At 41.3% G+C, this 14,981-nt stretch overlaps 1 protein-coding gene across 2 annotated transcripts in view; it reads right to left on the bottom strand.

Annotated features, from left to right (window-relative positions):
• The window catches only part of Klhdc10 (kelch domain containing 10), a 52,525-nt gene extending 43,167 nt beyond the window's left edge, over positions 1-9,358 (bottom strand). For both annotated transcript variants that reach the window (XM_069996759.1, XM_069996760.1), the window contains exon 1: positions 9,104-9,358. In XM_069996759.1, coding sequence (XP_069852860.1) covers positions 9,104-9,269 — 166 coding nt within the window. In that variant the 5' untranslated portion in view covers positions 9,270-9,358. The remainder of the gene's footprint in view (positions 1-9,103) is intronic.
• Between the last annotated feature and the right edge of the window lie 5,623 nt (positions 9,359-14,981).

Genomic DNA, 14,981 nt, shown 5'->3' with positions numbered 1-14,981 from the left:
GAAGAACCTTTTAGTTCTTTAAAGATAAAAGTGTCAAAATGTTGATATGGCTGTCATTAAGTAGAAGTTCCATGGATGATTCTCCCTGGTTTCAATTATTCTGTATTTTCCCGGTTTAGTAATGAATATTTATTCCTTTCATAGTAGTGGTGGGAGATAATGAAAGACTAAAAACTTTATAAAAACTAGTAGTTCTTTAGGAGCAGAAAAGACTTCAAGAGATTCTAACTCAAGAAAGATGGCCAAGCCAGGTGCCAGTGGATCATGCCTGTAATCCTAGCCACTCAGGAGGCTGAAATCTAAGGATCACAGTTTGAAGCCAACCTGGGCAGGAAAGTCCATGAAACTCTTATCTCTAATAAACTACTCAGAAAAAGCTGGAAGTGGCACTGCAGCTGAAATGGTAGAGCATTAGCCTTCAGCACAAAGAGGGTCAGGGACAGCACTCAGGTCCTGAGTTCAAGCCCTAGGACCAGGAAAAAATAGAAAAGGATGATTGCCCAGAGAAAGAAATAAAATGTAACCAACTGAGCAGAAAAGAGAAAAATAAAATCAAGACAAATGAAATCACCATTGCACTAATACAAAGGAGACACAGACTTGGCTGATAACCTAGAAAGGGACATAGACCACAGGACCAGGAAAAGCAAGCAAAGTATCAATGTACTCTGAAAAGCACAAAACACTGGTTAAAGTTAATTAAGGACCTAAATAATTTAAAAATTACCTCATGCTGATGTTCATGGTTGGACCACTTAACATTATAGAAAAAAAAAATTACCAAAATAGCAAAAACTGAGATACAGATTCAATACAATCCCAACCAGGATCTCAGTCCTTTTCTTTCTATAAACTAATAATATATTTCAAAATTTATCAAACTGCAAGGGAGTTAGAAGGGTCAAAACAGTCGAAAGAAGAAAAAGAAAGAAAGAAAGAAAGAAAGGGGCTGGGAAGGTGGCTCAGTGGTAGAGCACTTGCCTTGCATGCATGAGGCCCTGGGTTCGATTCCTCAGCACCACATAAGCAAAAAGAAAAAAGCCGGAAGTGGCACTGTGGCTCAAGTGGTAGAGTGCTAGCCTTGAGCTGAAGAGCTGAGGGACAGCGCCCAGGCCTAGAGTTCAGGCCCCACAACCGGACCCCTCCCCCGAAAAAAAAACGAAAAAAAAAAAAAGAAAGAAAGAAAGAAAGAAGCCAGCTACCAGTAGCTCACACCTGTAATACTAGCTACTCAGAAGGCTGAGATCTGAGAATCGCAGTTCAAAGCCAGCCAGCGCAGAAAAGTCCATGAGACTCTAATCTCCAATAAACCATCAAAAAACTAGCAGTGGTGATGTGACTAAAGTGGTAGAGCTCTAGCCTTGAGCTGAAGAGCTGAGGACAGTGCCCAGGCCCAGAGCTCAAGCCATGACCAACCAAAAAAAAAAGTTTAAAAAAAAAAAGAGAGAGAAAAAGAGAGAGAGAGAGAAAAGAAAGAAAAGAAGGCTGGGCACTGGTGGCTCACGCCTGTAACCCTAGCTACTCAAGAGGCTGAGATCTGAGGATCCTGGTTCAAAGCCAGCCCACGCAGGAAAGACTGTGAGACTCCTATCTCCAATAAACCACAAGAAAACCAGAAGTGGCGCTGTAGCTCAAGTGGTAGAGTGCTTGCCTTGAGCTGAAGAGCTGAGGGGCAGCGCCCAAGCCCAGAGTTCAAGCCCCATGACCGACAAAAAAAAAAAAAAAAGAAAGAAAAGAAAAAAAAAAAAAAAGAATATGCTGGGTGCCAATGACTTATGCCTGAAATCCTAGCTACTCAGGAGGCTGAGATCGGAGGAACATGGTTCAAAGACAGCCCAGGTAGGAAAGTCCATGAGATTCTTATCTTCAATTAACTACCAAAAAAGCCAGAATTGGAGCTGTAGCTCAAGTGGTAGAGGACTAATCTCGAGCAAAAAGTTCAGGGACAGCACCCAGGCACTAAGTTCAAGCCTCAGGAACAAACAAAAAAAAGTAGAAGAAAGAAGAAAGAAGATATGAATAGGCCAAATGACCATAGTAGATATAATTGTCCAAGAACTACTTCCGCCAAGAAACACACAATGCCTAAATGATTTCATGGGAATTCAACCAAACCCTTAACTCTACTCAATACCATTTAATCAGAAGGGAGGAAAAAAAAATGCACAGAAGAAAGCAAGCATTAAAATATGTTTATAAAAATGACATAATCCAGGGGCTGGAAAGATGGCTCAGTGGTAGAGCGCTTGCCTTGCATGCACAAGGCCCTGGGTTCGATTCCTCAGCACCACATAAGCAAAATGAAAAAAGTCGGAAGTGGCGCTGTGGCTCAAGTGGTAGAGCTCTAGCCTTGAGCTGAAGAGCTGAGGGACAGCACCCAGGCCCAGAGTTCAGGTCCCACAACGGACCCCAAAAAAAAAAAAAAAATGACATAATCCAATAGAAACAACAGTTTAAGACTACAAGGATTATGCAAATTTTCTTTCTAAATTTAGCACACCGAACCCAGCAACACATCTAAAAAACTATAATACATCATAAGGTCAAACAGGTTGATTCAGGAATGCAAGGATAATCTGGTAGCAGTAAATCTAGGGATATAATTCACCATAAGAGTAGATCAAAGAAGAAAAATTACATAAGAATTCCTACAGCCCCTGAAAGGCATTGGCAATTTTTATTTCCATTTATTAAAAAGAAAAAAAAAGGGGCTGGGAAGGTGGCTCAGTGGTAGAGTGCTTGCCTTGCATGCATGAGGCCCTGGGTTCGATTCCTCAGCACCACATATGCAAAAAGAAAAAAGGCCGGAAGTGGCGCTGTGGCTCAAGTGGTAGAGCGCTAGCCTTGAGCTGAGGAGCTGAGGGACAGTGCCCAGGCCCAGAGTTCAGGCCCCACGACCAGACCCCCCAAAAATAAAATAAAATAAAAAGAAATAAATAAAAAGAAAAAAACTTTTAAATGGTAATAGGTCTTTTTTCCTCCCATTACTGGGGTTTTGAACTCAGAGCCTAATGCTTGCTAGGCAGGCACTCTCATCACTTGAGTAATGACCTCACCAAGACTAATATTTTAGCATGATAAAAATATATGCACTTCAATCAAAGCCAAATATCCAATTAAAGAATAAGAAAAATACTTTAATATTTTTAAATAATAGACAAATTAATTTGACAACAAAAAGTAGAACGGCTGGGTGCCAGTGGCTATGACTGTTATCTTAGGCAGTCAAGAGGATGAGATCTGAGGATCACAGTTCAAAGCCAGTCCAGGCAGAAAAGTCCTTGTGAGACTCATCTCCAATTAACAACTCAAAAACTGGAAGTGGAAGTATGGCTCAAAGTTGTAGAGATTTAACCTTGAGCAAAAGATCCCAGGGACGGGGCCCAGGCTCTAATTTCAAGCCCCACAACCAACAAAAAAGGAAGAAAAAAGAAAAAGAAAAAGGAAACAAAGTTTGGAAAAGATAAAATGGACTCCATTATTAAATATCATTATTTGCTGGGAATGTGGCTTAGTTGTAGAGTGCATAGGAGAGCCCTGGGTTTGATTTCTCAGTACCACATAAACAGAAAAGGCCAGAAGTGGTGCTGTGGCTCAAGTGGTAGGTAGAGTGCTAGCCTTGAGAAAAAGAAGCTTAGGGACAGTGCCCAGGACCTGAGTTCAAGCCTGGGGCTGGCAAAAAAAAAAAAAAAAAAAAAAATCATTATTTTTCTCTATAGCAGCAACTGTGAGAACTGGAAGCCCGGCTCAAATGGTTGAACACTTGCCTAGTAAGAAAAGGACAAGACTTTGGATTTAATCTTTAGTACAGCAAAAAACAAAAATCAAAATCTGAGAAACTATTAGGGATATTAGCATTATAAAGGCATAAATTAAAACTCAGAAAACAATAATATTCTCATATTCCAACAAACCAGATAAAAGACATAGCAGAAGTAGAAACTCCACTTATAATAGCAGAAAATGCACAAAAACAACTTTGCAATGTTACTGAAGAGGAAGGTGTGGTGTGGCGCCTACACTTTCAGTACTGGGAAGGCTGAAGCAAGAGGATCACTGGAGTCTAGGGGTTCTACACCAATCTGGCCACATGGCAAGAACCCCACCTCCAAAAAAAAGTTATTGACTTGACAGTAAGAAATGAACATATATATTCTATTCCTGAACACAGGAAACTAATGTACAGCTGGATCTTGAACTTCAAAAATACATTGACTATTTCAAATAATGCTTTATTAATAAATATTTACAGGGTAGCTGGGCATGGAAGGAGTACACACCTGTAGTCCTAAGACTGACAGCAAACAAGCCATTGTAACATAGTGAGACCTTATCTTGAATATGTAACATCACCACCAACAACAAAACATGTTGGTGAGTGTAAGATTAGTTAATTCTAAGCTTTATTACCTAACTCTAGCTAATAAGGAAAACTTCTCCGAACTCTGAGAAGAATGAACAAGGACAATAACCAAAACCAAAACAGGAGGGAAGGACCATTCATATAAATAAGTAAAGTATGAGAGAAGGGGTAACAATGTCCAAAAAGAAATGTACTCTCTACCTGACTTATGTAATGGTAACCCTTTGTATGTCACCTTTATAATCATACAAAAATTAAATTCAAAATAGGTAAAGTGATCAGCAAAACAAAATAATTTTCCATTAGTAATAAATTATACAAAGCAACTGTGGCTAAGACTTTAGTAAGACTTCAACTCAGTAGGAAAAAGCTGGACTGCTCAGTAAATCTTTACTGTGATGGCTGGGGAGCCACCTGGGGAAAAGTAGACATGAGTCCCAATATCAACACTGCAATTCTATGAATAAATGCATTTAGCATAAAAATAAAAGTATCAAGAAAAAAAATAACAAGAATAGTCATTATAACTAGAAATCACATTGGATTAAGGAAGAGTTTTCTTATGATAAAATCTTTAGAATCTGAACAGGATATAAATTTAACTGCATTTTTTTTCATTTCTGCTGGGAAAAAATGTATATATAATGTCAAAATACGTGAAAAAACTGTGGAAATATCTGCAATCATATGTCAAAGACTAAGAACTAATTTCCTTGAAACCTGAGTTCCTATAAACCACAATATTAACATCTCAAAGAACATTAATAAAGAAAACAAATACGGTTCATTTATTTGTTAAAAAGATGCTTACGAAAAATGTTCCTATTAAACAGGCAATTTTAAAAATGGTTTAAAAACCTACTCCATTCATTACCAAGAGAATGAACAAGCAGCTAGCAAGCACTCTGACACCGTCTGCAGGACAGAAACGGGAACAACCTCCACGGAAGACAATTGGACAGTTAATCAAAGTTTAAACAGTACACATCCTTTGACCCAGCAATTGAACTTCTAGGAATTATCTTAAAGATCCTAGATACTTTTGTGTGCAAATTTCTACACGTACCATTGATTGTAATAAGACTATAAACATTTTAAATGCTCATTCAAACAACACACACGTACATTGCTTTCCATTCTAGGGAAGGCAGGCAATTAGCTCAGGTAAAACATGAAAGTAAAACCTGCTTTTTACCATATGTTCTTTTGTATCATTTGAATTTTACACTTTACTTATTAACTGACTTTAGTATTATTTTTTTACCCAGCTTTACCAATTGTATGTTTTTCCTCCTCTCTGTATTTCAGTTCCTGTGTTAGAATTGATGTTTAACTGTCTGCTGGGCACATTTCATTTAATCACATTCAAATGGTAACTTGCATCTCATTACCCTGTGTCTTGCTCTTGAGCTTTATCTCTGCAGACTATTCTACAAAAGCACACTTTCCCTGTTCTTTACTGGGTGCAGAGAAACCACCAATCATTCAGATTAAGAAGCTATGAATTCTACAGCCTATAAGGCAACCACATAATCCATACCAAGTTTCAGAGATGATCAGAAAGGCAAGAAGGTTTCACAAAGTATCATTTGCACTGGGACAATAGATGCAGTCTAATCTACTACCTGCATGTTTAAGAATTTTTATCTGTCCAGAGTCAATGGAGTCACAGGAGAAGGAATCATAGCAATCAATCAAATCCACTACACACTAATATGATCTATGTGTAATGCCAGTGTATTTAGAATTTTTAATTGCATGTGTGTATGTAAGGTACATATGTACATAAATGTATAAATGCATATGTACTGGATATTTACATCTAAAGACTATCAGATGATGAATATCAAGGAGTCACACACAAATGTTAAGTATGCCCAAGGAGACTCACATGATACCAGGACTGAGTACAGAGGGAGAAGAGATCAAGTAGGGAAGGTCAGAGAAGGCTCCCATGGGGTTGGGGGGTGAGGGGTGATGAGCTCCAACAGAAGAGAAGAAATAAGAAAATGGAATGAGGAATAAGAAAATTCCTGGATGATGAATTAATATGTGCAATGGGCTCTGTGGTAAGAGGGAGACATAGAGATTTTTTTTAATTATAAAGCAAGAGAATATAATGGAAGAATAACCTGAAGGTGAACAGAGGCAGACTAGATGGTGTCATTTACATCATGCTAAGAATTCTTGACTTATTTTATGAGCAATGAAAAGCTAAGAAAGGCTAGGCACAGTGGTTTACACCTGTAATGTCACCACATGGGATGCAAAAGCAGTAGGATCAAGAGTTTAAGGCAAGACTGAGCTACATAATGAGACCAGCTCTGAAAATACACATACACACACGTACACACACATATGCCAGGAATTATAAATAGGGATGAGAACAGATTTGTAGATGCGAAAGATTTGTGTGTTATATGAATTGAAGGCAAGAGCAGCAGCTACTATAGGAGATTTAAGTGAGAGATGACAGGAGTAGGGAATAGAGCTACAAAGGAAATAAAATAAAGAAAACCTGGTGATTGATTACACCTGAAGAACAAGGACGTGGAAAACTGCAAAGAAGGAGAACACCCAAATTTCAGGCTGCGTAACTAAAGCTAATGATGCCATCACTGCGGGAAAGGGAAAATATGTCAGGAAGACTTGGATGATTCATTTTGTTTCATGGGAAGCTAAAGATGCAAAAAGGATGAGAAAGGGATCTTCCAGTACATGGAAGTCTTTAGAGGAGGAATAAAAATGAGAAATGAGATTAGAGGTCAAAGACATAAAGTTAGACCTTAAAAATATATGCTGCCACATACAACAGATGTAGACATTCTTCTTCATCACCTCAAATTTTTTAAAATATCTCAGAATAGAGCAGTATGGGGTAGTACTTACAATGCAACACCTGGGGAAATAATTAGCATAAAAGAATTTCAAAGTGCACTATTTAAATATCAGCTATTTTCCCAAATTTCAAAAATAAAAGATGTCTACACAAAGAAGGAGGAATGAAGCATCCGCAGGGGAAAGGGAAGCAGAAAGAGAAAACATGCCTCCACTACATGAATTTTCACAGTTTAGACACGTTTTATCTTTAGCACTGGACAAATGGCTATTACTGGCCTTGTGTGCTAAGGGAATGCAGAAACTGTCCACACCTAAAGCCAGTATCTGAAATCATGGCTTCTACTGCCCTCATATGGTAACAGTGAGGAATTGTGCCTATCAGCTTCAAGGAACCTGGGTATGTGCCCACAAGAAGCCCATGGTGTAATAATTAATCCATGACCAAAGACCCAGACTGCAGTGGCAGAGGGCAAACTGTTTCTTTCTAAGAGGTTTATCTTTTAATCTCCTAAAGTGCAAAAATATAAGAGGTTGTTATTAATTTTAGATAAGATAAAAGATTTCTCCTTTTTTTCTTTCTCACATTAATGCACACATATTCCTCAATTCTAACCCACCCAGGCTGATACTGACATTTCAAATCCATTTCATGGTATATTACATATTTGACTATATACAAATAGTCGTTTTAGTTTCAGAGGTAAATATAAATGGGTTGGTGCACATTTCCAGCATGCGTCAATAACCTCATGACAAATATTAGCAATTACCTTTGTGCAAAATTCCCTTTGTTATCTTTAAATTAAACAAAGAATTTTTTACTACTCAGAAGTATAAGTCACAGTAGTAAATACAATTCAAAAACCATCATTTTTCTGAAAACTTATCTGCTAGATAAATACATGATATGATCAACTCAACGTCATTCACAAAAAAAAAAAATGGTGAATGACTAGCACATCATTCCTGACAATTTTCTTCATGAAAAAAATGAACTTGTCCAATATATTATTTGGCTTTCGGCGCAGTATTTAATTCTCTACCTTCTTTCTGCTACATTGAATATTCACTTTCAAATAGGCCTCTTTAAAATCATCTACATACATGCATCAGCTTGATTTGGTTTTGTCTTTTAAGGCATTTGAATTCAAAGATAGAAAACACCAGGCCAACACATAAATTTATTGCATTGGGAAAAAAATTTTTTTAATTCTCAATCTGTTGTTTTCTTATTGAAGACACCGCATAATTTTATCTCTCAGCATATTCTTGATCTTTACCTTCCCCTCCCATTAAAATCTAAGCACCACTATCCTTTCTGTCTCTGGACATTCCAAAATATTAATAATCCAACTAAGTTTTCTTTAATCCTCTTGGTTCTCTGGCTGAAACATTGCCTAAACCAACCACCTCTCCCCCTCCCCCCTTCTTTCTTCCGTCTCAGAATGCCTAACTCTCGCACACTCGGCTGGTTTTTTTCACCAAAATCCCGACTAGAAACGCTCTTCTGTCTTTTGTCCTTAATTGAGCACTTTTTGAAGTAATTTTCCACAGTTAGGCGCCAATGTCTCTCTTCCACCAGATCACACCGTAATCTTGTAGGGGAAAGAGATTGGGAATCGAGTAAGCAAGAAACGTTTGGGAATGTCAACGAGACAGGAGGCGCTCCCTTTGAAAGACAAACCCAAGTCCCGGTCCAGCCCGCGGAACACAACCGCCGCCGCCACAAAAAGACTTTTCTCGGGTTCCCTCTGACCGTCTCCAAGACAGTTTTCCAGTTCCCGCACTCCCGCTCCCGGTGCCATGTGGGGCTGGCCGGTCTTCCTCCCCGGGACAAGACCGGGTCGCGGACGCCTCCCCGCACGCCGCCGGGACCCGGGACCCGCGCCCACGACTCACCTGGCAGGTGCGGCCGCCCGGAGAGTTGCACGAAGCGGTTGAGTTGGCCAGAACCCCGAACCCCGCTGCCCCCACTGCCCCCGCCGGCCCCGCTACCTCCGCCGCCACCACCGGCCGCGCCTCCTCCCCGCCGGCGGTTCCGGTCCCAGCCCTGGGCGGCCGACATGACCCGCTAGCGATTGCCGCAGCCCGGTCCCGGCACAGCCCCTGACTCGGCGGCACCAGCCGAGCCTCCTTCCTGGGCTCCTCAAGAGACCGGAGAGACAGGGAAGCGGGGGGAGCGCCGGGTGTCACCAACGACCAATAACAAACCACTTTGGTGACAGACAGCCAATGGGTAGTCGTGTTCTTGGGAGGCGGAGGGAGGCGGAGAGAGACGTGGTAACCATAGCTATGGCTAAAAAAAAAAAAAAAAGTAGGGGCAGAGCCAGGCAGAAGTAGCCACGCCCAGATCGCATCTACCCTGCTGAACCGGCGAGATCAGGCTGGTCAATCAAACCCCAAGCAGGTGAAGCCACGCCTGCTGAGAGGCTCTCCGCCAAGGCCGGTACTCCCAAGCATGGTTGGGACTCAGAAGTCTTCCTCATAAACACTGCAGTCAAAAGCAGGGTTTGCACCCGGGCATGTATTTCAGGGCAACACGGCTTTCTGCCAGCTTTGCAGATCCAGATCCTATTCCCCGACAGTGCACACACAAAGGGCTTGTCCCCCGCCGAAGAGACAGGGGCGGGGTCAAAGCCTAAATATAAAAACACAATCTTCCCGGGTTTCATCATTCGTCCTGTCTTTCAAGGGGGCACTGGCGGGACTCTTCCCCGAATAAACCATGTTCAGAGCAGTTTTAAACCTGGTTAGCTAATATACAAAAATATTCAAACTTACCAGTAACAATAGAAATACAATTTGAAACTCTAATGAAAAACCATTTCTAGCTTATTACATCAGTAAAGACGAAAAAAAAAACACCCAACTGTGTATGTATAGACTACTAAGAAGAAGATTCAATAGATGGCTGGTGGCTAGGTAAACGGTTTTGTTCTATCAAAGCCATTTTGCTCGCAGAAAAAAAAAATTTCTTAAGCAGCACACAATATATGCAACAGAAAGTGCAGAATTAAATAACAGGAACAGACGATTAGATTGAAGAGAATGCAGATGTGTAGATCAACATCTATTTTTCCAAAATTAAACAAAAATTGGCTTTGAGCTGGGAGGGGGGGGCAATGCAGTGGGAACATAAAGAGTACCCTCTGATGTTTATGAATGATAAGGGAACGGGAAGCAACTTTTTTTCAAGGTTTTTAGATCTGATGGATTTTTTTTTCCTCCTGTGAGGTTTCAAAGAAGAGGACTCGCGGTGTTGCCGAGAAAAAAAGGGAAGAAACTGCTTGGCTGCGGAAGACAAATACCTTTTGATCCTACCTTGCAAATTTCAAGCTGCCAATGGCCCCACAGAACCCCCATTTTTCCCTGCTTATTCAAACATTTGAAACCTGAAAAAAAAACTGTTCTAAAATATGAAAAGCAAAGCTAAAAAGTAATTTTCCTAAATAATTTGTATACCCAAAATTATATAACTGAATAACTAAATAGCAGAAGGAAATTTTATAGGAACGTTCCAACTAATAAAGAATGACAGAATAACACTGTCTTGCAACCCATGAGTTAAGAGATTTATTCCAAGATATCAACCTCTCTCACTATGTACCTCCAGATAAGCATGCTTATGAAGTAGTCTTGTGCATGGGGGGGGGGGGGGAATCAGCAGATGCCAGGGGTTCATGTCTATAATTCCAGCTATTCAAGAGACTATGATTTGAGGATTGCAGTTCACGGCTACCTGGAAATGTCTGCAAGACTATCTTCAAGAAACCAGCAAGAATTCAGGACTGTAGGCATGACTCACATACCGTGCCAGCCATGAAGAAGCAAACTAATAGAGAAAATACACTAAATCTGAGCTTCATCAGACATCACTATCCAGGTTATAGGGAAGAGAAACACGTTAAACAATGCTACAGCAAAATCCACTACAGAAATTCTACATGACAACAAAATACATTGAAAGGGGAAAAAAAAGACATTTGGAGGGAGAAATATATACATTAAAGTGACTTATGTGATGTTTGCAAGCCTGTAATTCCAACCCTGAAAAAACTTAGGCATGAGGATCTCGAGTTTGAGGCAAACATAAGTTACTTAGACATTATTACCTGTTGACAGAAGTACACACGATCATCTATAAGTGATCTTACTAAGAATATAAATCTGAATAAAATCAAGCCTTTAGGGCTGGGAAGGTGGCTCAGTGGTAGGGTGCTTGCTTTGCATGCATGAGGCCCTGGGTTTGATTCCTCAGTACCACATAAGCAGGGGGGAAAAAAGCCGGAAGTGGTGCAGTGGCTCAAGTGGTACAGTGCTAGCCCTTGAGCTGAAGAGCTGAGGGACAGCGCCCAGGCCCAGAGTTCAGGCCCACATCCAGACTCAAAAAAAAAAAAAAAAAAAAAAATCAAGCCTTTAGTTCTAACTACCAGTTTACAGAAAATAAAAGGGACAAAGAAGCAGAAAAAGGGTGTAGGAGAATAGTTTAGTGTAGATTGTGTTCTTAGTGTGTTTGAGGCTGAAATTTGAGGATCACAGTTCAAAGCCAGCCAGGCAGCAAAGTCTGAAAGATTTTTCTCCAATTAAGCAGCAAAGGCTGGAAATAAAGGTACAGCCAGCCTTGTATAGAAAAAGCTAAGGGGGGGCTGGGAAGGTGGCCCAGTGGGAGAGTGCTTGCCTTGCATGCATGAGGCCCTGGGTTCGATTCCTCAGCACTACATAAGCAAAAAGCCGGAAGTGGCGCTGTAGCTCAAGTGGTAGAGCGCTAGCCTTGAGCTGAAGAGCTGAGGGACAGCGCCCAGGCCCAGAGTTCAGGCCCCACAACCGGACCCAAAAGAAAAAAAAAAAAGAAAAGAAAAAGCTAAGGGTAGCCGGGCACCAGTGGCTCATACCTATAATCCTAGCTATTCAACAGGCTGAGATCTGAGAATTATGGTTCAAAGCCAACACAGGCAGGAAAGCCCATGAGACTCTTATCTCCAGTAAACCACTCAGAAAACTCGAAGTGGCAGTATGGCTCAAGTGGTAGAGCACTAGCTTTGAGCTGAAGAGATGAAGGACAGCATCCAGGCCCAGAGTTCAAACCCCATGACCGATGAAAGAAAGAAAGAAAGAAAGAAAGAAAGAAAGAAAGAAAGAAAGAAAGAAAGAAAGAAAGAAAGAAAGGAAGGAAGGAAGGAAGGAAGGAAGGAAGGAAGGAAGGAAGGAAGGAAGGAAGAGAAAGAGAGAGAAAAAGGGGTGTGGGAAGGTGGCTCAGTGGTAGAGTACTCGCCTTGCATGCTTAAAGCCCTGGGTTTGATTCCTCAGCACCACATAAGTAGAAAAAAAAAGCTGAAAATGGCGCTGTGGCTCAAGTGGTAGAGTGCTAGCCTTGAGCTGAAGAGCTGAGGGACAGCGCCCAGGCCAAGAGTTCAGGCCCCATGATCTGACCCCCCCCCCAAAAAAAAAAAGAAAGAGAAAGACCTAAGGGTTAGTGCCCAGGCCCTAAGTACCAGGAAGGGGAGAGGAAGACAACAAGGAGAGATAATATGTTAAAATTGGTGTGTTATAATCTGTAACCCACATAATATAGAAAACTGTATAAAACAAACTATTTCCTTTAACATTATTTTGCAAGGAAAAGAAAGAAGAAATGAGAACCAACAGATTAGATCTATAGTCTATTAAAACTTTGATACAGAAATATTAGTCAAATTCATTGTTTGGTCTTTGGGTATTGACTAGACAAGCCAACTCGTGTGTGTGTGTGTGTGTGTGTGTGTGTGTGTGTGTGTGTGTGTGTCTGTCTGTCTGTCTGTCTGTCTGTCTGTGTCTGTGTCTGTGTCTGTGTCTGTGTGTGTGTGTGTGTGTGTGTGTGTGTGTGTGTGTGCTGGGGACTTGAACTCAGGGCCTTGAGCTCTCTCACTTTCTCAGAGCAGATAATCTATCACTTAAGCTACACCTCTAGTCTGGCTTTTTGCTGGTTAATTGAAGATGAATCTCTCAAACTTTACTGCCCAGACTGGCTTTGAAATGTATCCTCAGATCTCAGCCTCCTGAAGCCAATTATTTTTTAAGAGAAATTTACTTGTATATTCAATTATATTGAGGAATCATTAATAGGCATTATGGATGTTTTGTTTGAAAAAGAGTTCGGATTGGCAAAACACTGACATCTAGAATGTGCTTCAAGTCGGGCACTGGTGGCTCACGCCTGTAATCCTAGCTACTCAGGAGGCTGAGATCTGAGGATCTCGGTTCAAAGCCAGCCCAGGCAGGAGAGACCATGAGACTCCTATCTCCAACAAACCACCAGAAAACCGGAAGTGGCGCTGTAGCTCAAGTGGTAGAGCGCTCGCCTTGAGCTGAAGAGCTGAGGGACAGCGCCCAGGCCCAGACCGACAAAAAAGTAAATAAATAAATAGAATGTGCTTCAACATAATGGGAGTGAGGATAGCAGGGAAGATGGAGTAAGGGATGAAGACTAGGTAACAATGCAGATGAAACAGTGTGAGTTGCTATTTAAATGTAAATGGATTGTGGTACTTGGCATTTGTTATGTAGTCTCTCTCTTCTTTTGTGTATATAATATATATATGTATATCTGAGTTTTTCCCTCATAAATGGCTTTTTAATAAACTAGTTTGTAAGAACAGTTTAGATTGTGCTAATGTATACTATGGACTTTGGCTCATAATGATGTGTCACCAATGGTTCATTGATTATAACAGATGAGCCACACATTGTGTGGGATGGTAATGAATGGAGAAGCTGTGTAGAGGGGAGAGGAATGGTGGGTGCTATCTGTGTTATCCATTCAGTTTTGCTGAGAACTTAAAACTACTCTGAAAAATAAAGTCCTATGAGGAGGAGGAGGAAGAGGAGGAGGAGGACGAGGAGGAGGAGGAGGAGGAGGAGGAGGAGGAGGAGGAAGAGGAGGAGGAGGAGGAGGAAGAGGAGGAGGAGGAGGAGGAAGAGAAGGAGGAGAAGGAGGAGGAGAAGGAGAAGAAGAAGGAAGAGAAGAAGAAGGAGGAGGAGAAGAAAAAGAGGAGGAGGAGGAAGGAGGGGAGGGGGAGGAGGGAGAGGGAGGAGGGAGAGAGGGAGAGGGGGAGGAGAAGAGGGAGGAGGAGGAGAATGGGGAGCAACCTGTCAGGGGACTGGTGCAAAAGTAACACAAAGATCTTGAAAAATCTTGTCTATATATATTCAAGTTGGATAGCCCTCTGGATGACAGATAGACTACAGCACCCTAAAATACCGGTCTCATCCTACCCAGGCAGGCATTTGATCAACATAAGAGCAAAGAAGGATTGTATTTCCAGGCTAGCCCAGGCAAAAATACCAAGAAAACCCCTTCTCAACCAGTGGCTAGATGTAGTAGCACATGGATGTCATTCAGCAATGTGGAGGTAGAGATCATGAGATCTAAGTTCCAGGGCAGCCTAGGCAAAAAGCATAATCTTATCTTAAAAATTATAAAACAACAACAACACACAAACACACAAAAACATCCAGGTAATGGTAGCTCATGCCTGTAATCCTAGCTACTCAGGAGACTGAGATCTGAGGATCATGGTTTAAAGCCAGCCTGGGCAGAAAAGTCCTTGAAAAATTCTTTTTTTTTTTTTTTTTGTCTTTTTTTTTTTTTTGGGGGGGGGGGGGGTCTGGTTGTGCGGCCTGAACTCTGGGCCTGGGCGCTGTCCCTCAGCTCTTCAGTTCAAGGCTAGCGCTCTACCACTTGAGCCACAGCGCCACTTCCGGCTTTTTTCTTTTTGCTTATGTGGTGCTGAGGAATTGA

This window comes from Dipodomys merriami, unplaced genomic scaffold (assembly GCF_024711535.1).
Source record: "Dipodomys merriami isolate MVZ:Mamm:240054 unplaced genomic scaffold, mDipMer1.0.p SCAF_5, whole genome shotgun sequence".
In the NCBI taxonomy this organism is placed as follows: Eukaryota; Metazoa; Chordata; class Mammalia; order Rodentia; family Heteromyidae; genus Dipodomys; species Dipodomys merriami.
The sequence above is the reverse complement of the archived record's forward strand: the minus strand, read 5'-3'. Positions and strand labels throughout refer to the sequence as shown.